This window comes from Salvelinus alpinus, chromosome 18, assembly GCF_045679555.1.
Source record: "Salvelinus alpinus chromosome 18, SLU_Salpinus.1, whole genome shotgun sequence".
Classification (NCBI taxonomy): domain Eukaryota; kingdom Metazoa; phylum Chordata; class Actinopteri; order Salmoniformes; family Salmonidae; genus Salvelinus; species Salvelinus alpinus.
Genome location: NC_092103.1, coordinates 17,561,948 through 17,588,741, shown reverse-complemented (window position 1 = coordinate 17,588,741; position 26,794 = coordinate 17,561,948). Strand labels below are relative to the sequence as shown.

Genomic DNA, 26,794 nt, shown 5'->3' with positions numbered 1-26,794 from the left:
AAGGTTGCTGACTTTTTCTGTGGCTAAACCAACTAGGCTCGTAATTTAACAATTACATTCGTATTTATTTTAAGGATTGACGCTGGAGACAGGAAGCAGGTACAGGGAGAACATTTAATAAATTACGGACATGAAACAGGATAGGAACAGCGTCTGGAAAGGGGACAAAGTAATGACCAATGCAGACATGGGGAACACACAGAGGAAACAGATAGATAAAGGGGAGGGAATCAAATAATAATGGATTTCAGGTGGGTCCAATGAGGCGCAGGTGCGAGTAACGAAGGAGACAAGTGTGCGTAAAGATAGGCAGTCTGGCGCCCTTGAGTGCCAGAGAGGGAGAGCGGGAGCAGGCGTGACAGTACCACCCCCCTCTAGTGGCGCCACCCCACCTGGGTGAGCCTGACTGGCCGGCCGAGGCATGGGCGCTGGATAAGCCGGCTGGGGCGTAGAAACCCAACAAACCGCAGAGGCATGGGAGCCTGGCGAACCGGCTGAGGTGTGGGACCCTGACGATCTGGTTTAGGCGTGAAAGCCTGATGATCCCGCTGAGACGTGGGAGCCTGATGAACCGGTTGAAGCGTGGGAGCCCGATTGCCAGCTGAAGCATGGGGTGGGCGCCTGCCGAGCCCACCGGGGAAAGAAAAACCTAGAGCCAGCTAGGGCATGGAATCCAGACGAGCTAGCTGGGGCACCCCCGGTTCCATCGATGACGGCACCCGGACCTGACGTCACCAACAGAAAACGAGGCCTCCCTGATGCTTCCAATTTTGGTGGCTGCATTCTGTAAGGATCGACGCTGGAGACAGGAAGCAGGTACAGGGAGAACATTTAATAAATTACGGACATGAAACAGGACAGGAACAGCGTCTGGAAAGGGGACAAAGTAATTGCAAATGCAGACATGGGGAACACACAGAGGAAACAGATAGATAAAGGGGAGGGAATCAAATAATAATGGATTTCAGGTGGGTCCAATGAGGCGCAGGTGCGCGTAATGAAGGGGAGAAGTGTGCGTAAAGATCAGCAGTCTGGCGCCCTCAAGCGCCAGAGAGGGAGAGCGGAAGCAGGCGTGATATTTACAGATGGCATACAAGTTTGGTATTAAGGCACATGAAAGGTCACATATTCCAGAAGGCAATTATGCCAAAAAACACATTTTGATAAATATAAAAAAAGTTTACATTCAAGTGGCTCGTGTGAAGTAGTGACCCGCGACATACGCCTAGTTTCCTGAAACGGGTCACAAATGAACTTAAGGCACACCTGTTAATTGAAATGCATTCCAGGTGACTACCTCATGAAGCTGTTTGAGAGAATGCCAAGAGTGTGCAAAGATGTCATCAAAGGAATCGGTGGCTACTTTGAAGAATCTCAAATATAAAATATAAGATTTTTTTAACACTTTTTTGGTTACTACATGATTCCATATGTATTATTTCATAGTTTTGATGTCTTCACTATTATTCTACAATGTAGAAAATTGTCAAAATAAAGAAACTCTTGAATGTGTATGTGTAAGTATTCACACCCCTGAGTCAGTAAATCTTAGAAACAACTTTGGCAGCATTTACAGCTGTGAGTCTCTCGGTCTACTCTCTAAGAACTTTGCACACCTGGATTGTAGAACATTTGCACGTTATTATTTTTTTAATTCTTTGAGCTCTGCCGTGTTGGTTGTTGATTATTCCTTGACAGCCATTTAAGTTTTGCCATAGATTTAAGCCGATTTAGGTCAAACTGTAACTAGGCAACTCAAGAATAGTCAATGTTGTCTTGGTAAGCAACTCCAGTGTATATTTGGCCTTAGGTTTTAGGTTATTGTCCTGCAGACAATAGCAGACTTAATTACACCTTTTATTTTAGATAACATTAATTACATGTCTAATAATGATGATAAGAAATACGTTGATATTTTGCTATGACCATTGGGGGGCTCTGGCCCCCCAATGGTGGAACAAACTCCCTCACGACGCCAGGACAGCGGAGTCAATCACCACCTTCCGGAGACACCTGAAACCCCACCTCTTTAAGGAATACCTAGGATAAAGTAATCCTTCTCACCCCCCCCCCCCCCCCCCTTAAAAGATTTAGATGCACTATTGTAAAGTGGCTGTTCCACTGGATGTCATAAGGTGAATGCACCAATTTGTAAGTCGCTCTGGATAAGAGCGTCTGCTAAATGACTTAAATGTAAATGTAAATGAATGTTGCTTTTTTCAATTGTTTATTATTGGGATCAAAATCTATGTATGTAAAATATGTTGGTAGCTTGAGAGTTAAAAGGTAAAAACTTTATTGCACTTAACTCTCATTGGGACATTCCTTCTGCAAATATAGACCTGAACCATGTCTTCCAAGATGGCATAGCAGTCGGACGTGTGTTATTGTTTTAACGTTCGTCGTCTGATGAAGAGTAGTCATCAGACCAAAGCGCAGCGTGGTAATTGTTCATGTTATTTTATTTAGAACAGATACCCTAAACAAATTAACAAAGAGAGTGAAACGAAAACGAAACAGTCCTGTAAGGTGCAGCAACACAAAACAGAAAACAACTACCTACAAAACCAACATGGAAATGGCAACCTAAATAGGCTCCCCAATCAGAGACAACGAGAAACAGCTGTCTCTGATTGGGAACCGACTCAGGCCACCATAAACCTACATACCCCTAGACCATACAAAATCCCCATAGATAAACAAAAATTCTAGACAATAAAAAAACTAAACAAACCACCCTTGTCACACCCTGACCTAACCAAAAAATAAAGAAAACAAAATATAACTAAAGTCAGGGCTTGACAATTGTCTTGTCCCTTCCTGTCCCTTGTAAACATTGTTTTTCCTTGTTTGTTTTTTTTCGTATAAATATTTCGTATATACGTATATTTAATATTTTAATATCACTTTCTATCTACGGACTGAATATACTCTCCTGCATCCCGCCTCACCCAATGTGGTACGGATCTGCTATTTTTATACTTATACTTAACTCAACCCATCAAAAGCTAGCCAGCTAACTGGCTACCAGCTAACTGGCTACTAGTACATCGGACTGTTAGCTTAAGAGGCCCATCGGACAAATTCTTTGGCCACTATACCCACCATACGGAGCCCTGCTGATTCGTCACCTGAACCGGAACCCCAACAGATGCTAGCCAGCAAGCTATCTACAAGCTACTAGTCATCTAGCGGTCATCAGCCACCTCTAGCACGGACAACTCTCGCCAGTCTGCACAGCGCGACTCAAACCTGAGCAATTCAAACTTATTTTTCTCCATATCTCCGGATTCCTCCCGCAAGCTCTGAACCTTTATTTATTTATTTTGTATTTTTGTATTTTATTTTTTTCACCTGGATCACCGCAGCTAGCTAGCTGCTATTCGAGTGGCCACTCCTGGCTAACGTCACTGTCCCGAAGCAATAACCAATTGCTAGGCCAATCTCCCGGCTAGCCAAAGAGGTCCATCAGCCACTACTTGGGCTACAATACCTCTTTTTGACAACTGGCTTGGACCCCCGACGACTCATCATGACTGGACCACCCACGTGATTCGCCGTCGCTTCGTCCCCTGAAATCCCATCTGCTAGCATGCTAGCCGCGGCCTGCTAGCTGTCCAGAGCACATCAGACTGTTAGCTTAAGAGGCCCACCGGACAAATTCTTTGGCCACTATACCTATTTTGCCATTTGGCCTGGTTTACCACACGGAGCCCTGCTGATTTGTCTGCCGATGTAATAGCACGAGGGGGCCACACCAGACTTTCTTCCATCGCGACGTCCCTCCAAGGCCCTTCTGTTAGCTTGCTAGCCCCGGCTCGCAAGCTGCCTGAAGCCACTCACAGGACTCCTATGATCACTTGGCTACGCATGCCTATCGCTAACGTCAATATGCCTTGTCCATTGCTGTTTTGGTTAGTATTTATTGCCTTATTTCACTGTAGAGCCTCTAGCCATGCTCAATACGCCTTATTTAACACTTTAGTTCCACCTACCACACATGCGGTGACATCACCTGGTTTAAATTATGTTTCTAGGGACAATATCTCTTTCATCGTCACTCTAGGCACAGGTTTACCCTCACTGTATCCACATCCTTCCATACCATTGTCTGTACATTATGCCTTGAATCTATTCTACCGTGCCCAGAAATCTGCTCCTTTTACTCTCTGTTCTGAAAGTACTAGAAGACCAGTTATTTTAGTCTTTAGCCGTACCCTTATCCTACTCCTCCTCTGTTCCTCTGGTGATGTGGAAGTTAATCCAGGCCCTGCAGTGCCTAGCTCCACTCCCATTCCCCAGGCGCTATCATTTGCTGACTTCTGTAACCGTAAAAGCCTTCATGCATGTTAACATTAGAAGCCTCCTCCCTAAGTTTGTTTTATTCACTGCCCTAGCACACTCTGCCAACCCGGATGTCCTAGCCGTGTCTGAATCCTGGCTCAGGAAGGCCACCAAAAACCCTGAAATTTCCATCCCTAACTATAACATTTTCAGACAAGATAGAACTGCCAAAGGGGGCGGTGTTGCAATCTATTGCAGAGATAGCCTGCAGAGTTCTGTCTTACTATTCAGGTCTGTACCCAAACAATTTGAGCTTCTACTTTTAAAAATCCACCTTTCCAGAAACAAGTCTCTCACCGTTGCCGCTTGCTATTGACCACCCTCTGCCCCCAGCTGTGCCCTGGACACCATATGTGAATTGATTGCCCCCCATCTATCTTCAGAGCTAGTGCTGCTAGGTGACCTAAACTGGGACATGCTTAACACCCCGGCCATCCTACAATCTAAGCTTGATGCCCTCAATCTCTCACAAATTATCAATGAACCCACCAGGTACAACCCAAAATCCGCAAACACGGGCACCCTCATAGATATCATCCTAACCAACTTGCCCTCCAAATACACCTCTGCTGTTTTCAACCAAGATCTCAGCGATCACTGCCTCATTGCCTGCATCCGTAACGGGTCTGCGGTCAAACGACCACCCCTCATCACCTCATCACCCTAAAACACTTCAGCGAGCAGGCCTTCCTAATCGACCTGTTCCGGGTATCCTGGAAGGATATTGACCTCATCCCGTCAGTAGAGGATGCCTGGTCATTCTTTAAAAATGCCTTCCTCACCATCTTAAATAAGCATGCCCCTTTCAAAAAATGTTGAACCAGGAACAGATATAGCCCTGGGTTCTCTCCAGACCTGACTGCCCTTGACCACCACAAAAACATCCTGTGGTGTTCTGCATTAGCATCGAACAGCTCCCGTGATATGCAACTTTTCAGGGAAGTCAGGAACAAATATACACAGGCAGTTAGGAAAGCTAAGGCTAGCTTTTTCAAGCAGAAATTTGCATCATGTAGCACAAACTCAAAAAAGTTCTGGGACACTGTAAGGTCCATGTAGAATAAGAGCACCTCCTCCCAGCTGCCCACTGCACTGAGGCTAGGAAACCCTGTCACCACCGATAAATCCACTATAATTGAGAATTTCAATTAGCATTTTTCTACGGCTGGCTATGCTTTCCGCCTGGCTACCCCTACCCCGGTCAACAGCCCTGCACTCCCCACAGCAACTCGCCCAAGCCTCCCCATTTCTCCTTCACCCAAATCCAGATAGCTGATGTTCTTAAAGAACTGCAAAACCTGGACCCCTACAAATCAGCCGGGCTAGACAATCTGGACGCTTTCTTTATAAAATGTTCTGCTGAAATTGTTGCAACCCCTATTACTTGCCTGTTCAACCTCTCATATTGTCGGAGATCCCCAAAGATTGGAAAGCTGCCGCGGTCATCCCCCTCTTCAAAGGGGGATACACTCTAGACCCAAATTGCTACAGACCTATATCTATCCTACCCTGCCTTTCTAAGGTCTTCGAAAGCCAAGTCAACAAACAGATTACCGACCACTTCGAATCCCACCATACCTTTTCCGCTATGCAATCTGGTTTCAGAGCTGGTCATGGGTGTACCTCAGCCACGTTCATAACCGTCATCGATAAGAGACATTACTGTGCAGCCGTATTCATCGACCTGGCCAAGGCTTTCGACTCTGTCAATCACCACATTCTTAATGGCAGACTCAACAGCCTTGGTTTCTCAAATGATTGCCTCGCCTGGTTCACCAACTACTTCTCTGATAGTTCAGTGTGTCAAATTGGAGGGCCTGTTGTCCGGACCTCTTGCAGTCTCTATGGGGGTGCCACAGGGTTCAATTCTCGGGTCGACTCTCTTCTCTGTATACATCAATGATGTCGCTCTCGCTGCTGGTGATTCTCTGATCCACCTCTACACAGTTGACTGTATACTTCTGTCCATTCTTTGGACACTGTGTTAACTAACCTCCAGTCGAGCTTCAATGCCATACAACTCTCCTTCCGTGGCCTCCAACTGCTCTTAAATGCAAGTAAAACTAAGTGCATGCTCTTCAACCGATCACTGCCCGCACCTGCCTGCCTGTCCAGCATCACTACTCTGGACGGTTCTGACTTAGAATATGTGGACAACTACAAATACCTAGGTGTCTGGCTAGACTGTAAACTCTCTTTCCAGACTCACATTAGGCATCTCCAATCCACAATTAAATCTAGAATCGGCTTCCTATTTTGCAACAAAGCATCCTTCACTCATGCAGCCAAACATACCCTCGTAAAACTGACCATCCTACCGATCCTCAACTTCGGCGATGTCATCTATAAAATAGCCTCCAACACTCTACTCAACAAATTGGATGCAGTTTATCACAGTGCCATCCGTTTTGTCACCAAAGCCCCATATATTACCCACAACTGCGACCTGTACGCTCTCTTTGCCTGGCCATGACTTCATACTCGTCGCCAAACCCACTGGCTCCAGGTCATCTACAAGTCTCTGCTAGGTAAAGCCACGCCTTATCTCAGCTCACTGGTCACCATAGCAGCACCCACCCGTAGCACACGCCCCAGCAGGTATATCTCACTGGTCACGCCCAAAGCCAATTCCTCCTTTGGCCGCCTCTCCTTCCAGTTCTCTGCTGCTAATGACTGGAACGAACTGCAAAAATCTCTGAAGCTGGAGACTCTTACCTCCCTCACTAGCTTTAAGCACCAGCTGTCAGAGCAGCTCACAGATCACTGCACCTGTACATAGCTCATCTGTAATTAGCCCATCCAATCTACCTCATCCCCATACTGTATTTATTTATTTATCTTGCTCCTTTGCACCACAGTATCTCTACTTGCACATTCATCTTCTGTACATCCTACCATTCCAGTGTTTAATTGCTATATTGCAATTACTTCGCCACCATGGCCCATTTATTGTCTTACCTCTCTTATCCTACCTCATTTGCACATGCTGTATATAGATTTTTCTACTGTATTTTTGATTGTATGTTTGTTTATTCCATGTGTAACTCTGTGTTGTTGTATGTGTCGAACTGCTTTGCTTTATCTTGGCCAGGTCGCAGTTGCAAATGAGAACTTGTTCTCAACTAGCCTACCTGGTTAAATAAAGGTTAAATAAAATAAATAAAAAATAAATGTCTGTCCCGCCACAATCAGGTTATATTTACATTACAATTATTAAAGTTTATCCATGGAGACTTAATTGGCCAATGTGCTGAGGTCTAGCACGTGCCTTTAGTGAATGTATATTTGAGAAAGACTTGGAGGGGGCAGCAGGGCAGTGGGTGGCTCTGAGAGAGGATGTGACAGACTCATCTGTAGTGTTGTGAGGGCTGGGGGTTGATTGGTTATTCTCTGTCACTCCACCCTGGTGGAACTGTTCCGCCAGGGGAAATCAGAAAACAGATGCAAGGCAGAAACAAATCTATACTAACACGCAGTCTGTTCTTGCGTATGTGTGTGCACGAGCTTGCATGAATGCACGCACATTTGGATATTGGTGTATTGAGGAGAATCTACCACATACTCTCTCTCATCCAGTTGACCTTGTTTGTACTGTAGGCCGCCTACTTCAGTAACTGCAAATACCAATGCATCTGCTGAGCATTTCTGTAATTACACAAAGACATCTGCGTTTCCTCAGAGCATTGAGGCAATACGAACACAGGACATGAAGCGCTGGTTCCCAAGGACCAGGAAAATAAGGCTGGCAGTCATCTCAAAGATAATTGGAGACTAATAGGATGGCATAGGCTAGTCTGATGGGATGGCCTTCCCTGTGCGTTAGGCTCCTGTCCAGCCACAATGTGTGCATGGCTGCGCCTGATAGCAGTTTTGTCAATGGCAGAAAACTCAACAATGAGCCACTTGTGTGTTCAAATATCATAGCATAGTGCCTATTTGCCAAGTTATTATTTATTTGTCTGTACATTAGGTCAGCGGTGTGCTTTTCCTCTCATTCTTTGTTTAATAACAGAAGGATCCATATCCCTGCCATCATCGTCACCGCAGTAGTAGTAGTAGTAGCAGTAGCAGTAGTAGTAGTAGTAGTAGTAGTAGTAGTAGCAGTAGTAGTAGTAGTAGTAGTAGTAGTAGTAGTAGTAGGTGTAAGGCACTGACACAAATGATTGCCTGAAAGAAATTGATAATAATAAGATTGTGGGAGCTGTTTTGTTAGACTTCAGTGCAACTTTTGACATTATCGATCATAGTCTGCTGCTTAAAAAACATATGTGTTTTGGCTTTATATCCTCTGCCATATCGTGGATCAAGTGTTACTTATCTAACAGAACACAGAGGGTGTTCTTCAATGGATGCCTCTCTAACGTTAACCAGGTAGAGTTAGGCATACCACAAGCTAGCTGTCTTGCCCCCTTACTTTTTTATATTTTTACTAATGTCTTCAGAAACTATTCATACCCTTTGACACACTTTGTTGTGTTACAGCCTGAGTTCAAAATTTATTAAATTACGTTTGTCTCGTATCCATCTACACACAATACCAAAGTGAAAACATGTTTTTCAAAAATGTTTGCAAATTCATTGAAAATGAAATATATAAATATTTTATCTACGTAAGAATTCACACCCCTTTGCTGTGACACTGCAAATTGAGCTCAGGTGCATCCAATTTCCTTTGAGCATCCTTGAGATGTCACAACAATTTGTTTGGAGTCCACCTGTGGCCAATTCAGTTGTTTGGACATAATGTCTACATAAGGTCCCACAGTTGACAGTGCATGTCAGAGCAGAAACTGTACCATGAAATATAATGAACTGTCCTTAGATCTCCGAAATATAATTATGATGAGGAATATATCTGGGGAAGGGTATAAAACAATTTTGAGAGTGTTGAAAGATTCCAAGAGCACAGTGGTCTCCATTATTGGGAAATGGGAAAAAAATATGGAACTACCTAGATTGCCTAAAGCTGGCCGTCCAACCACACTGACCAACCGGGCAAGAAGGACCTTGGTCAGGGAGGTGACCAAGAACCCAATGACCACTCTGACAGAACTACATTGTTCCTTGGCTGAGATGGGAGAACCTGCCAGAATGACAACAGTCTCTACAGCACTTCACCAATCTGGGCTTTATGAGAGAGTGGCACTTCTGAGAAAAAGTCACATGACAGCACGCCTGGAGTTTGCAAAAAGGCACATGAAAGACTCTGAGAGCATAAGGAAAAAGATTCTGTGTTCTGATGAGACAAACATTTAATTTGGCCTGAATGCAAAGTGCTATGTCTGGGAAAAAAACAGGTACATTTCATCAGCTGTCTAACATCCCTAACGTAAAGCATTGGGGTAGCAGCATCATGCTATGGGGATGCTGGGAGACTAGTAAGGATAGAGGGAACAATTAATGTAGCCAAATACAAGCAAATCCTTGATGAGAACCTGCTTCAGAGTGCAATTTTTTTTTGATTGCGGTGAAGATTTACGTTCAAACAGGACAATGACCCCAAGCATGCAGCCAAAGCAATGGTCTAATGGCTTCAGAACAAGGATGTGAAAGTCATTGAGTGGCTCAACCAATGCCCAGACGTGAATCCCATTGAAAATCTGTGGAAAGTCTTGAAGATTGCTATTTCCATTGCTCACCATCTAGCTTAACAGAGCTTGGGAATTTTTGCAAGGTAGAATAAGAGAAAATCCACAAATCCAGTTCAAAGCTTATACAGACAAACCCAAGACGACTCAAACCTTTAATCGCCGCCAAAAATGCTTCTACAAAGTATTGACTCAGGGGTGTGAATACTTATGTAAATTAGATATTTCTGTCTTTCATTTTCAATAAATTTGCAAAAATGTCTAAAAACCGGTTTCACTTAATGACGGGTATTGTGTGTAGATGGGTGAGAGAAAACATTTAATCCATTGTGAATTCAGGCTGTAACACGACCAAATGTGGAATAAGTCAAAGGGTATGAATACTTTCTGAATGCACTGTAATGACCGACCACTAGCCTTGAGCAAAGTCAGTGGTTCTGTGTACCGTGCCTTCAATAAGGATTCATACCCCTTGACTTCACCTTTGGTGTGAGTCTTTCTGAGTCTTTCTGGGTAAGTCTCTAAGAGCTTTGCACACCTGGATTGTAGAATATTTGCATTATTCTATAAAAAATTCTTCAAGCTCTGTCAAGTTGGTTGTTGATCATTGCTAGACAGCCATTTTCAAGTCTTGCCATAGATTCCCAAGCCGATTTAAGTCAAAACTGTAACTTGGCCACTCAAGAACATTCATTGTTGTTGTGGTAAGCAACTCCAGTGTGTATTTGGCCTTGTGTTTAAAGTTATTGTCTTGCTGAAAGGTGAATTTGTCTCCCAGTGTTTGCTGAAAGCAGACGGAACCAGGATTTTCTCTAGGGTTTTGCCTGTGCTTAGCTCTATTACGTTTATTTTTATCCAAACAAACTCTGTTGTCCTTGCTGATGACAAGCATACCCTTAACCTTATGGAGCCACCACCATGCTTGAAAATATGAAGAATGTTACTCAGTTATGTGTGTATGTATATTGGATTTGACCCAAACTTAACACTTTGTATTCAGGACAAAATTGAATTGCTTTGCCAATTAGCTTTTGCAGCTTTTACTTTAGTTCCTTGTTGCAAACAGGATGCACGTTTTTAAATATTTTTATTCTGTACAGTCTTCCTTCTTTTCACTCTGTCAATTAAATTAGTATTGTGGAGTAACTACAATGTTGGTGATCCATCCAGTTTTCTCCCTTCACAGCCATTAAACTCGTAACTGTTTTATAGTCACCATTGGCCTCATGGTGAAATCCCTGAGCAGTTTCATTCCTCTCCGGCAACTGAGTTGGGAAGGACGCATATATCTTTGTAGTGACTGGGTGTATTGATACACCATCAAAAGTGTAATTAATAACTTCACCGTGCTCAAAGGGATATTCAATGTCTGCTTCTTTTTTTACCCATCTACCAATAGGTCTTAAATTCAGGCCATAACACAACAATATTTTGAAAAAGTTGAGGGTTGTGAAACATTTCTGAAGGCTCTCTATGCTGATGACTCAACATTATACACGTCAGCTACCACAGCAGGTGAAATCACTACAACATTTAACAAAGAGCTGAAGTCAGTTTTAGAGTCAGTGGCTAGTAATAAACTAGGCAGAAATATAGCAAAAACTTAAAGCTTTGTATTTGAGACAAATCATTCACTAAACCATAAACCTCATCTAAGTCTTGTAATGAATACTGTGGCAATTGAGCAAGTTGTATGGAGACTAAACTGCTGGGTGTAATCCTAGATTGTAAACTGTCATGGTCAAAACATATTGATGCAACGGTAGCTAAGATGGGGAGAGGTCTGTTCGTAATAAAGCGCTGCTCTGATTTCTTGACATCACAATCAACTAAACAAGTCCGATAGGCCCTAGTTTTATCGCACCTGGACTACTGCCCAGTTATATGGTCAAGTGGCACACAGAAGGACATAGGCAATTTACAGTTAGCCCAGAAAGAGCAGCCCTCCTGACCTTTAATTGTACATGGAGAGCTAATATCAATAACATGCATGTCAATCTCTACTGGCTCAAAGTAGAGGACAGATTGACTGCATCACTGCTTGCCTTTGTGAGAGCTATTGACATGTTGAAAGCACGAACTGTCTGTTCAAACAGCTACTACACTGCTCAGACACCCATACATACCCCACAAAACAGTACAGAACAAACTGGGAAGCACACAGTACTACATAGAGCCATGTCTTCATGGAACTCTCTTCCATATCAAGTAACTCAAGCGAGAAATAAAATCAGATTTAAAAAAACTGATAAAACAGCACCTCACGGCACAACTCGGACTGTGAAGAGACACACGCACACACACTCTAACACACGCACTCATTTACATTACATTTAAGTCATTTAGCAGACGCTCTTATCCAGAGCGACTTACAAATTGGTGCATTCACCTTATGATATCCAGTGGAACAACCACTTTACAATAGTGCATCTAACTCTTTTAAGGGGGGGGGGGGTTAGAAGGATTACTTTATCCTATCCTAGGTATTCCTTAAAGAGGTGGGGTTTCAGGTGTCTCCGGAAGGTGGTGATTGACTCCGCTGACCTGGCGTCGTGAGGGAGTTTGTTCCACCATTGGGGTGCCAGAGCAGCGAACAGTTTTGACTGGGCTGAGCGGGAACTGTACTTCCTCAGAGGTAGGGAGGCGAGCAGGCCAGAGGTGGATGAACGCAGTGCCCTTGTTTGGGTGTAGGGCCTGATCAGAGCCTGAAGGTACGGAGGTGCCGTTCCCCTCACAGCTCCGTAGGCAAGCACCATGGTCTTGTAGCGGATGCGAGCTTCAACTGGAAGCCAGTGGAGAGAGCGGAGGAGCGCACATATTGTATTGTACATTTTATATTGTACATTTGTAATAATTAAGTGATAATGTCTTATATGATGTATTATTTTGTTTATGATGTAGGCTGTTGTTTTGTTTTGTTGTGATGTAATTGTTTTATCCCAGTTTGGAACCCAAGATGAGAAGCTGCTGCCTTGGCTAATGGGTATCCTAATAAATACTAAATACTAAAAGTAGTGGTAGTAGTAGTAGCTGTTGCAGTAGTAGTAGTAGTAGTAGTAGTAGTAGTAGTAGTAGTAGCTGTTGTAGTAGTAGCTGTTGTAGTAGTAGTAGTAGTAGTAGTAGTAGTAGTAGTAGCTGTTGTAATAGTAGTAGTAGTAGTAGTAGTAGTAGTAGTAGCTGTTGTAGTAGTAGTAGCTGTTGTAATAGTAGTAGTAGCTGTAGTAGTAGTAGTAGTTGTTGTAGTAGTAGTAGCTGTTGTAGTAGTAATAGTAGTAGTTGTAGTAGTAGCTGTTGTAGTTGTAGTAGCTGTTGTAGTTGTAGTAGCTGTTGTAGTAGTAGCTGTTGTAGTAGTTGTAGTAGTAGTAGTAGTAGTAGCTGTTGTAGTTGTAGTAGTAGTAGCTGTTGTAGTAGTAGTAGTAGTAGCTGTTGTAGTAGTAGTAGTAGTAGTAGTAGGAGCAGTAGCAGTAGTAGTAGTAGTAGTAGTAGTAGTAGCAGCAGTTGAGTGATTATGTTACAGAAATGGATTTATACAGTTTGTCCTAGCACAGTATGATAATGGTAGTCACAATAAAAAGCTAAGGTGTACCAAGGGTATGCGGAGGTTTAATGACTGACTTGTATGGGTTGGAACAGGCAAAAACAGCCTATACAGTTCAAGGGGAAAGTAGTTTAAACAACTGAAGTGATAATGGGAGAGTGCTAGGAATTAATAGGTGATAGTTAACCAATGTGATATTGTAACCAAATGGTAATGACAAGGGAAACATGGTAGAGAGGTGGTAATAGAGACACAGCTTATAAGTGACACCTCTGAGGGCAACTTCTGTTCCTCTCTGAAATAGATAAGAAGCTGAGGAGAAGAAGATGACTTAGTGAAGCATTAGTGCATGGGCCGCTCATTAAACCACACATAGTGTTAATCAGGGCATGAAGGTGCCTAGTGAAGAGGGTACAAGCTAAATTATGTATCTCACAATCTATTTTAATAAAGCTGCACATGGAAACATTTGAGAGTTGAATGCTTCTCACTCGATTATTTTAGGAGGATGTGTAAATGCACACTGAATCTGACGAACACACTTTGTTTTAGCTGCCCACACATAATGTATCACACAGAAAACACGGAAAAATATGCAATTAAATGTATTTTACAATTAATAAACATTGTTGTGTTTCCATAATGTTGGCTTGCCTAATTAAATAAATATAAATTAAGAGTGTGGGGCCACACTTTAAATGTAAATTTCAAGATGAAATTAAAACCCGTCAATTTACTTAGATAGAACGCATTGTAGCGGCTCCTATCAGATAACCTGGCATTATGCTGACCTCACCAGACAGTGATTATGGCATCAGCCAATTATACATGTTGACGTAGATGGATGTGAACAAACACTTTTCCATAACATCGTCCTTAACAAAGTCAAGCACTCTCATTATCATCCTACAGATGGCAGCATTGCAGTAGCAGTGTTATATAGTTATATTAAAGAAGTTTTTCGCGAGTCCGGACTCAAACCCACATTGGCGAGCATCCACACTAGAGGAAAGTTTATCGTTCTACAGTACACCTGTCAATCAACTGATTGCCACATCCTACTGCATGCTGTAGGGATATTAATAAAGTGGTAGCTCTGGATAAGAGCGTCTGCTAAATGACTTAAATGTAAATGTAAATGTAGCACAATACCATTCAGTGTCTTCATTGTCATAGTGACAACTGTAAATAATAATTCAATATACATACAATGAAAAATTATGTTTTTAAATGTAGAAATTCAACAGAACATGCAGTTTAGCCTGCTGTTAATAAACATCTTGTTATTTGTTACATTTGACTGTGTGTAAAACCTAGTAGTACTACCTATTTCTCTGAGAGTGAGGTGGATATATAGCATTTTGCAAAAAAAACATGATTATTTGTCTCTCTGAAATGAAACCATCAAGTGATCGATTATTAACAAATAAATGTCTGTCATCAAACAACCCCATGCCATGAAAATATCATTTATTTAATTCAATAATAAAAGCTAATTGACCAACATTTCTGAAAATGGAAATATAGCGTAAGGTAATGGAGCTCTTCTCGTGCTGTATGATGCTTCTCGGCCTCCATTGGTCAAATAATTCATTCTGATAAACTGTCGCCCCGAGATGATAACATTTAAATCTGAATTTTAGAACATACATTTTGTTGCACTGAAGCCCAAGTGCCATCAAATGCATTTTATTTCTTGGTCTCATTCTATCTCATAATTTGTTCAGTTTTGCGACACATTTGAAACTTTAGCATGCAGACAACATCACTGTCACATTTTCTTTCATAGAGCAAAATCTAGGATGATTGGACTGTCACCATGACATACACATGTGATAACAAATTGTTATCACATGTGTTAAATATGACATATGTTAAACCAGACATTCATCCTATCTTTTGATTAGAGGATGTTTACAAGCTATCACATTACGGATGTTTAGCCCAGAGAAAAGAGCACACATAAGAAATGGATGCACTCCTCAGGAGAAAATCAATGCACCCTTAATAACAGATCGTTAGTGACTCTGTAAGGGGAGCGCTTTTAATGTAAACAGCTCACTCTCACCTAAGGACGAAAACCGATATCACACCAGGCTACATGTACAGATATTGGATCTTCATTTTATCACCCTGTTACAGGAGAACTTTCTGGAAATGTTAAACTTGTAGTGTATTTGAGGTTTAAAAAAGGCATCTGAAGTTTGTCATTTCCACTTAGAAATTTCAGACTTGATTTTCCCTTAAGAAAAATATATCAACCCCTGCAAAAATGTCTATGAATTTTAATCCACATAACAATTCACATTTTCTGTTGCTGCAGGATTAATTTCCTGCTGTAGAAAGCTGGCTCAAAATAAGACCCTACATCTTCATACTGACCGATTGTCATGATCACCATCACTGATTCAACAGTCTGTATCTGCAGTATTTTTTCTACATGTTTTATAACCCGAAGTAGCAGTAGCAGGATATCCAAAGAGACGGCACAGCATGATCAGATTCCCTTTTTTGTCTGTGCGTTTGCTTATTTAATGATGTGCGTTCAAAGGGTTAGTATACATGTATGTATTTTGTTTGAACACAGAGTTGTTTCATTCCATAGGGTTTCTAGAGAGCTGACTAAACTTTTTGGAAGTGAACACCATGATTTACTCAGACCCCTTAACCACTCTGTTATGGGTCAATGTGAAGTGGCTAGATTCTAAATAGATACGCCTCTGGATTTGTATACACAATCGCAAGCTCCTGAATGTTAATTTGCTGTGTTTCAGCTTACTTTTATGACATCTCTAGTTTTGCCTCAAGCACTGTGGCGGCTTGTGGGAAGACTCAATTCTGGTCGATTGCAGTTAAAAACAAATTAAAACCACAATTTTCTACACCATTTCCAACCAGATGGGTTGTTTTCAGACACTTTCAGTAAAAATATTTTTTCCTCTCTCCCTCTCTCTCTGTCCCTCTCTGCAGCCTCTGCCATGCGGCGCCGCTGGCTTATGGTGCCTCTGCTCATGCAGGTGTGGCTGGCAGCATCTCCGTCCCTCAGCGAGCGTCCATGCCCCAAGAGCTGTCGCTGCGATGGGAAAATTGTCTACTGTGAGTCCAGCGGTTTTCGCGATGTGCCCAAGAACCTCTCAGGGGGCTGCCAAGGCCTGTCATTACGCTACAACAGTCTGGTCAGTCTCAGAGCTGGACAGTTTGTGGGCCTCAACCAGCTCATCTGGCTCTACTTAGACCACAACTACATTGCCTCTGTAGACGTACTGGCATTCCAAGGCGTCCGAAGGCTCAAGGAGCTGATCCTGAGCTCAAACAAGATCACAATGCTCCACAATACCACTTTCCACCCTGTACCCAACCTCCGCAACCTGGACCTGTCTTACAACAAACTGGCGTCTCTGCAGCCGGGCCAGTTCCAGGGCCTCCGCAAGCTCCTCAGCCTGCACATGCGCTCCAACTCCTTGAAAAGCATTCCTGTGCGTCTGTTCCAGGACTGCAGAAACCTGGAGTTCCTGGACCTGGGCTACAACCGCCTGCGCAGCATCACACGCAACGCCTTCTCAGGCCTGCTGAAGCTGACCGAGCTGCACCTGGAGCACAACCAGTTCTCCAAGATAAACTTTTCCCACTTCCCACGCCTCTACAACCTGCGGGCGCTATACCTGCAGTGGAACCGCATCCGCTCCATGAGCCAGGGCCTTACCTGGACCTGGACCTCCCTGCAGAAGCTGGACCTGTCTGGCAATGATCTGCAAGAGGTGGATGCTACGGTCTACCAATGCCTGCCCAACCTTCAAACACTCAATCTGGATTCCAACAAGCTGACCAACGTGTCCCAGGACACCGTGTCTGCCTGGATCTCTCTGACCACCATCAGCCTGGCGGGGAACGTGTGGGACTGTGGCCCTGTGGTCTGCCCCCTGGTGGTCTGGCTGAGGAACTTCAAGGGGAACAAGGAGAACAACATGATCTGCGCTGCCCCCAAGGAAGCGCAGGGAGAGAAGGTCATGGATGCTGTTGACACCCACAGTGTGTGTCGGGATAACGCAATCACACCCCTCACGGCCAGCGCCCCACCCACACCATCTAATGACCCAGACCAGACAGAGCGCCGCCCAGTCTACCCCACACCACCCACGCAAGGTGGGAAGAGGGGGGAGGGATCCAGAGGAGGCCCTACGTCTCCAGCTGTTACCTCGGTCGTGGCGCCACCACCTGAACAGTTTGAGCCTGTGTCCTTTCACAAGATAGTGGCGGGGAGCGTTGCCCTGTTCTTGTCTGTGGTGATGATCCTGTTGGTGATCTATGTTTCGTGGAAGCGCTATCCTAGCAGTGTCAAGCAGCTGCAGGAGCATTCGGCCGCAGCTCGCAAGCGCCGGAAAAAAGCCAGAGAGACGGAGCGCACGCTGAGTTCCCCACTGCAGGAGTACTATGTGGACTACAAGCCCACCAATTCGGAGGCCATGGACGTGCTTGTCAATGGGACTGGCTCCTGCACCTACACCATCTCAGGCTCCAGGGAATGCGAGGTATGACCCACACCATCCGCAACCCCTCCTAATCAAATCTCTTCCACAGCGAGGCAACCTGAGGTAAATGTTTACACTGCTTTTGATTGATATTACATCAGTGGCTTTATTTCCGTATCTCCCCTCTTGGATTGGCTGTAGCTTTGTTTTGGTAAGGAATGGTGTGCTCTTTGTGGGATGTTGGTGTCGCTATCCTTGCCTTGAGTAGTTTTCATTGTGATCAAAGAAGAGTTTTGGTATTCACTTACACCCTTGTCTCTGTTAAGAGGAAAAACATTGTTTGATGTAAAATTGTGTTGAAATGCAATAAGTACAACTGATTAGATTTCCTATCATGAATCATTTCACTAGCTTGTTTGTGATAAGTTACAGTTTTTTCCCATGTATTCTGAGAGATGAATTCAATTGCTTATTTAGGTGCAGTTTTTACCCACCAAAATGCCACAGGCATTTTTTGTTTGTGTTTATCATATCTCAGTTCTGTTTTCAATTAGCCACTTTGTTTGTGGGGAGATTCATCCCAAGACACTTGGAATGACAATGGACACTGTTGTGACAGCAAGAAGATTCCCTCTCCACTGATGACTTTATCCTACACCTATTATAGCACAGACTCACAATGGATGCTGGTAAACACTTCATACACAGCTTCCTCCTACTAGCTTACCATCTATGCCTCTCTTTCTTCATCTTACATTCATACCTACAGGTGTACAACAGACACACACACATATACAAACACGCACAACACACATACATCACAATACATGTACTTCTACAAATATTCATTGTCTAAAACTTCCATAAGGAGTGCCACTGCTTGGGAATGTTTGAATTCACTGGTCAAATTAATAATTAGAAAAACAAAAAGGTAAAACACATTTTATGGAGAGTGTGTCACTGTGGGACAAAGTCCAGTGCTTCTCTCTCTTTTGGAATCACCTTGTTTTTGACCACATAGTAGAATCTCAACAGCATATATTTCACATAATTTAAACATTTCCGTTTGCTCCTACTGTTTGTTTTGTCCTCTAAGTTGCATCACCCAAAAAAAGGTTTGTTTATTTTTAGAACTGTGTTTTAGAAAGTGTAAATGGTCTTCAATCAGGTCTGGTTAAACCGGTCTTGGATCAGTGTTTCAAGGCGTATTCTCTGTGTTCACTGTGACCGTTTAGCTCTGATGCTGTTAAAGTGTCTTTTTGTATTCTGACGTTTGCCTTTGAAGACAGTGTGTTTGTTTGTCTGTCTGTCTGGCTGTGGATTTTATGACTTTGGTGATTTGGCCCACTCATATGCTTTTTTATATGCTGTGTTACGCAGTATGTTACTCTTACAAGGTAGGGAATTGCTCAAATGGGTCTTCAACAAGTTCAAAGGAAAAGGATGCACTAATATTCATCTGCAATTTCAGGTAATTTTTCCTTTCTTCTTTTGGACAACTCTCATATTTATTCAGGCCTGAAAATGTGACAAGCAAAACCGTGTTTGCTAACAGGATACAAAAAAACGTAAATTTGTCTTATGACATCACAGTGTTCCTGAGATAAATGTATGTTTATTTCTCATAAAAACCAAGATCATTAAGTCAGATTGTTAATTGCTTGAACAGCATCATACCACAAACACTCTGAGGATTGCCGGTGGCAAAAAAATCCGTCTGCAATTCAGCAGTCAAGCTGAACTTAGATGGTAGTGTCTTTAGTTGACAATTAGGCATGCGCGGGACTTCAAACACTCACCGTTAGTGAGAGAATATCTCTCTCATCCTCCTAATCCTGTCTCTTACACACTGCGGTTCTGTGCTGTCGCTTTTCACAATGCCTTTTGATCCGTGCTTAATGAGGGTGTTAGATCACCAATATAGCAACCGGATTACCTGGAAAAGAAGCAAAGACTGCTCTCTTCCTTAAAATTTTCCCCAAGGCAACCCAACTGCATCTTTATTGGTACTCTCCACTTATATATTCCCTACCTAATTTGCTTTCTCTCCTTGTCCCTCTTCCTCATGTTATTATCTCTACAACTTCCATTCTTATTCTCTTCTCCCCATCTGGCTTGGTGGTCACCATTTTCTCCCTTTATTTCCTTTTAAAATCCACTTTTCAAAGCCTTAAACTTATTTTATTGAATCTTCTAGACTTATTTTACAACATGATGAGCCACTGGGCTTTTGCATTCATTGCATGTGTTTTAATTGTTTATGCAGTTATGTAGCTGTTTGCTTACACTAGAAGTGCAGGACTTTTTCTCCTCCGGACAAAAGTAACCTTGTCAGGTTATTGTGGCTGACAGTGCCATTAGAGTCATCCTGGGCTGGAAGCACGGCAGCCTGAAGAGCTGTGAGACAGGCATAACAGACAGGCTAGTTGGCAGTTGGCTGGCAGCGAGACAGGCAGAGAGACAGGTAGAACAGTAGACTGGCAGAGACAGGCAGAGAGACAAGTTGAACAGTAGACAGGCAGAGAGACAGGTAGAACAATAGGCAGGCAGAGAGATAGGCAGAAAGACAGGTAGAGCAGTAGACATGCAGAGAGACAGGTAGAACAGTAGACAGGCAGAGAGACCGGTAGAACAGTAGACTGGCAGCGAGACTGGCAGAGAGACAGGTAGAACAGTAGACTGGCAGAGAGACAGGTAGAACAGTAGACTGGCAGAGACAGGCAGAGAGACAAGTTGAACAGTAGACAGGCAGAGAGACAGGTAGAACAGTAGACTGGCAGTGAGACAGGCATAGAGACAGGTAGAACAGTAGGCAGGCAGAGAGATAGGCAGAAAGACAGGTAGAGCAGTAGACATGCAGAGAGACAGGTAGAACAGTAGACAGGCAGAGAGACCGGTAGAACAGTAGACTGGCAGCGAGACTGGCAGTGAGACAGGTAGAACAGTAGACTGGCAGAGAGACAGGTAGAACAGTAGACTGGCAGTGAGACAGGCATAGAGACAGGTAGAACAGTAGACTGGCAGAGAGATAGGCAGAAAGACAGGTAGAACAGTAGACTGGCAGCGAGACTGGCAGAGAGACAGGTAGAACAGTAGACTGGCAGAGAGACAGGTAGAACAGTAGGCAGGCAGAGAGATAGGCAGAAAGACAGGTAGAGCAGTAGACATGCAGAGAGACAGGTAGAACAGTAGACTGGCAGCGAGACTGGCAGAGAGACAGGTAGAACAGTAGACTGCCAGAGAGACAGGTAGAACAGCAGACTGGCAGCGAGACAGGCAGAGAGACAGGTAGAACAGTAGACTGGCAGAGAGACAGGTGGAACAGTAGACTGGCAGCGAGACAGGCAGAGAGACAGGTGAAACCAGGTAAGCTGGAAGGGCAGGATACATAGAAGCTAGGAAACTTGACACACAGACAGGAAAGGCAGTTAGGCAGACTGAAAAATCAGCAACCATCCAGACTAGACAGATAGATTGGCAGGGCTGGGTCCACACATACACAAAGACAGCTCTCCACAGACAGCTGTCCATCCTGTGATCACAGCCAGCTCAAAGCTTTTTTTTCTGCCAGATCAGAGGTCTTTAAAGCAAAGTCCAGCAGATTGGCATGTTTTCCTCTGTGGCTGGATCAAACTGCAAGGCAAAAGAGGAAACAACAGACAGAATTAAAGGACAGATCCTATCAAACCAATGTCAAATCCTTTTGCCCAATTCAGACCGGGTCAGTAAGTATGTCTGTAACTTATTGAGGCCAGCTGTGCTGAATTTATCATGATCTGACACACTTTGGCTGCTTTTACACAATTGGGCTGCGTTTACACAGGCGTTTACACAGACAGCCCAATTTTTCCACTAATTGGTCTTTGAAATGGGCTGCCTGTGTTACTAACGTTACTATTCATAGATTCACTTTTGATGAATATATACAGTAGATAAATCCATGGTTTCCTGCTTATGGCGAAAGACACACAGTGGCTGCGTTTACACAGGCAGACAAATTCTGCACATCAGATCTTTTCACATTAGATATTTTTCAGAGCTGATCTGATTGGTCAAAAGACCAATTAGTGGAAAAAATATCAGAATTTGTCTGCCTGTGTAAATACAGCCAGTTTCACAGTTCAAATACCTTCCTCCTGTGCGTAGGTGTGTGTCTCTGCTTGAGTGCATGTGCAGGATATGCACACGTGGGCACATACAAGAAACCTTTCGCTCTCCTGCTAGGCTATTCTTAGAGGTCTCATATCTTTATTTTTTCCACCCTTTTCCTATGCTTCTTCAAGCACACATTATTTTTAGTGAATTACCTATCTATCATTCGCCCCAGTCAGGCTCCTGCTCTATGGCAAGTACTGCTGCTGCTGCTGCTACTGCTGCTGCATAGACTCTAATGCCATTTGGCTGCCTTCCACTGCAGGAAAATGCATGCCACTCACAATTGATGAGTTATATTCTCCCTGCAAGGGTATAGTATTCTATCCTCACATGTCCAGTGTGTAGCTTTTTCACATCATAGGAACGGGATAGATTGAGACACACGTTTGAAGTCTCTTACCATCTCAAAAAACTGTGTTTTCATCAATGCCATGCATCCCCAGGCATTGACTAGCATGGATGTGTGCAAGAGAGAGAGAGATGGGGTGGGAGAGGGAGGAAGAGAGAGAGTGGAAGAGAAGGGAGAGAGAGCAACAGAAGGGTGGCGAGAGAGGGGGGAGAAAGAGAGAGAGAGAGACGCTCGCTCACACACACATTCTCTAGAGATATGTGGCCTATGAAGCGACCCTGAGGGTACTCCTTGCATACATGTCATATCTTCGAAGGCTGTCTTTCACTATGAAAAATAATGGTGCCTTTTATCGATTGGATTAGCAAGGTAATAAAAGGTATTTTTTTGCAAAAACCGACAATGGATTCGTTTGGGATTGATTGTGCCATGAAGCCAGCAAGTACACTTAGGGATCAGAGCCCCTCCATCCAACTCATTGATCGCCTCTTGAAATGTGAGGAAGATCATAGATAATGCTGATAATTAAAGAAGGGATACATAATGCAGAATTCCACTCAGGCCTTTTTTACCTGTATTTAATCATGTACATTAGGGGCCGGAAATTACAGTAATGGTACATCAACAACTGGTTAGAAGCAGCTATTTGTAACCAACTCATGTGTGGGTGTATGTGGATATTTTCACAATAAGCCTCCATACCCACCAACCTCTATAGGGAGGGAAACTATCCCACAATGCCCCTCTCACAGTGTCATTTGGTACGTTCTGATTGTTTTTGCAGCAATGGCCTATCAATCTTGCTTCATTTCCAGTGATTGAGATCTAATACCAGCAGCTGTTTAGCCTTTGAAGGCAGCGTCTGTAGAGGGTATTGAGTTTGTAGAGCCTGACTCTGAAAGGATGAGGCTTCTGCTTTCTCTTTTCAGACCATTCATCAGGCCATTCACTTTACTATATGTCTTATTAAGATGAGTGGACATGTTCCTTTTTGCTCTGGGACGTTCCTATCTAAAGTGGGACGCTTTCCAAAATTCAGCGTAATCAGTGCAAAGGGAGCTGCGCTTTTAATCACTCCACACCGCACACACCTTCAGCTCTCTCTCTCTCTCTCTCTCTCTCTCTCTCTCTCTCTCTCTCTCTCTCTCTCTCTCTCTCTCTCTCTCTCTCTCTCTCTCTCTCTCTCTCTCTCTCTCTCTCTCTCGCGGTCTCATGCATCTAATGCATTTCTGATTTGCTTCTCAACACTGACACAATTCAGATGGATGGGCTCCCACTTGACAGGGTAGTGAGGTCTCTATGGTCATAATACCTTGAGTTATGTCTTTGCACACTCAAGAGGGTAACAAAAAGGTCTATTTTCTCATGGAAACCGTGACTAGTGTGGGTGTCTTTGTGGTTTTGACCCACGGACGTGGCCTAGTGGCAGCTACGCTGGCATTTCCATGTCGGAGCAGAGAGATAAACCATCCACCTTCACATGAAAGAATTAGCCTGATAATACCGTTTTTCTTCTTCTTCTATTGTTTCAAAATCAAGGCTCACTATTTCCATTTGCACATAATAATGGGCATGCTAAGGGCAGTAATCAACAGTGGACTATCCAGATTTAGGTTAACAAATGTATGTTTTGTACCTTTGACCACTATAGATGATGAAAGTGGATTAATCCATGCGGTAGACGGTAGAGATTATAACTGTTGGCTTGAACCTGGTTGTCAGTTGAAGCGTGAATTAGATCACCGATTTCACAAAAATACCTGCAGACACTTCTAAAATGTTCAGGCTGTTATATCTGCATGTACGCAAAAAAAAGTGTGAACAGTTTCAAAGTGATTATGTTTACCTGTTCATTCATTCTACTTCAAAGAGGCGATAAAGGAGAAGTGGCGTTAGGTGGAAATACATGAGCTGAAAGACGGAACAATTTAAACAAAAGTTGGAAAGGAGACAGGAGAGGGGAGAGGAGCAGAGAGATGCAGAGGTAGAAAGAGAGACAGAGGGAGAGAGATGAATGGATAGTCGGAGGGAGAGAGAGGAGAGGGACAGGCTGTACATAGTTCTCACTGACCTGAGAGGCGCAGCCTGTTTGATTTAGTGCCAATCATAGTTTTTAATGACTGCGCGGTGCATCATAATTTATTGGGATTATCATAAACTTGTGCTGGGATCTGGTGCAAGGGCACTTGTCCCTCCCCCTCAAAATGAATTACTCGCTACCAGCCCGGCCGTCAATCAGGCCAGAAATAGCAGACTCGAGCTATTTTCCACTTTGTTTTTCCTAAACCTTTCCCAGCATCTTGGCAAAGCCAGGAACCTGATAAATATTCATTCCATCATACTCCACCATGGACAGGATGGAGTGGACCAAGAATGTTAGATGGGGAAGGGCTGAGGGGGCTTGGCTGTTCTCTGTGTCTTTGTGGCCAGTAAAATTAACCTATGGAACACTCAGCATCTCAAAAGCCTTCTCCCTCTGTTTTGAACATGCAGGGTGATCCAAGAGCCATTGAAAGTCTCATCTTGAATGCAGTGGGAGGCTTTATTCAGTGGGAGGCTTTATTCAGTGGGAGGCTTTATTCAGTCTTTCCAAGTAGGCCATTTTCCTCTCCCTGGCACTTAGCTGCAGGTAGACTAGCGGTTAAGAGCTTTGGGCCAGTAACCGAATGGTCGCTGATTCGAAACCCTGAGCCAGAAAGGTGGGAAAATGTGCTGTTTTGCCCTTGAGCAAGGCAGTTAACCCCCAACAACAACTGCTCCCCAGGCGCCGATGACATCGATTAAGGCAGCCCCCCCGCACGTCTCTGATTCAGATGGGTTTGGTTAAATATGGAAGAAACATTTCGGTTGCATGCATTCAGTTGTGCAGCTGACTAGGTATCCCCTTTTCCCACTTGCATAAACTGGGTTTTGATGAATTGATAATAAATTAATTTACTAAGGGTTGGCAGTAGAGGGGAAACAGAGGGGGCAGGATGGTTGAAGAAGCTTTGTGAACCAAGAAGAACTTTTCAAGAGACCTGAAGTGTCCTTGGAACACTTGAAGTTGGTTGCTTTATGGTTTCCATGTGGTTGATATCATTCCATTCACTCCATTCCAGCAATTACTATGAGCTGTCCTCCCCTCAGCAGCCTCCTGTGATACCCCTTCAGTGCTTAGTGTGTGAGGTCATGACTTCATCTATTTCCTGCCCCTATGATGGGTTCTGGCAGTGCATCTGGTGAGGAGAAAGTATTGCACTAGACGTTGTTTTCCTCGATTCTCCTCTGAGTCTCCCGTAGGCTCAGACAGCCATGCATTTAGTCTTAGCTTGTTTTTCTCCTCAGATTATTGGCCTACGATTTATGTGTTTACCTGGTGTAAAGCTCCCATGGCCCCTGGTGCAGGCCAAGGCATGGCGACAAAAATGCACATTCCAATAGGTCCTGCCTCTCTCTAAATAGTAGAAAGCAGATTATTCAGTTCCTATCAGTCCTAGACTATGGCGAAATCATCTAGATGAACACAGCTGTGTTTGGGCCAAGGGGACCTGATGGGGGGGGCTGGCACTGAGCACAGTGGGAGTATGAGAGACAAGCAGACTCTAAGCCTAATTAATCTAGCCTCCCTTAATTAGCCTATGTCCCCTCTATTATGTTCTTTCTCTCCCATTTCCTCTCTCTCTTTCTCTCACTCTCTCTCCCTCTGTCTCTCTGTCTGTCTGTTTTGCCATCTTTCTCCCTCTGCCTGTGAGGATGGTGACAATATGCTGCGAGGTGATAAACAAGCTCTTTTCGCTGTGGAGGGCAGCTTAAGCGGAGGGCGTAGGTGTATGAGCTGTCGCCTATGTTGCCACGAGAGAATGAGACAAAAGCCCAGCTGTAGAGCTACGGGTGTTTTGGCCTTGCATTGTTTTGGAGGAGATCTTCGGCGTGTCTCGTGAGGCAGCTGGTCATTGTGTGGCATGATGGCACGAGGCCCGAACACTGCACCTCCCGGCATGTTCGTGTCGATTACTAATGCGTCACTTCGGTGGTCCACAGCCCATGCCATTGGTGAACACAGAGAGAGAGTGGCCTCCAGCTAGACTGGAACGGCAGGCTGTGGCTCTAGCTGCTGCGGCTGCTGCTGCTGCTGGACCACGCCAGCTATGCTGGGAGGGAAGATGTCGGCATGAATGACATTTCCCTCTCCCAGGCCCAGGCGTTCTGTCTGTGCCGAGCATAATGATGGCTTTAGTCTGTTATTCCACAGCAGCCCTCCCTGACCAATCAGCCTGAGTGTACGTTGACTGCTGATCATGACTAACTGTTGACATTGTCTAGCGACATTATGCATTTTTTATGAACTTCATGATTAATTCTGATCATG

At 43.9% G+C, this 26,794-nt stretch overlaps 1 protein-coding gene across 1 annotated transcript in view; it reads left to right on the top strand.

Annotated features, from left to right (window-relative positions):
- The window catches only part of LOC139543931 (leucine-rich repeat transmembrane neuronal protein 4-like), a 126,347-nt gene that overhangs the window by 6,529 nt on the left and 93,024 nt on the right, over window positions 1–26,794 (top strand). The window contains exon 2 of the mRNA XM_071350487.1: window positions 16,441–17,999. Coding sequence (XP_071206588.1) covers window positions 16,441–17,999 — 1,559 coding nt within the window. The remainder of the gene's footprint in view (window positions 1–16,440; window positions 18,000–26,794) is intronic.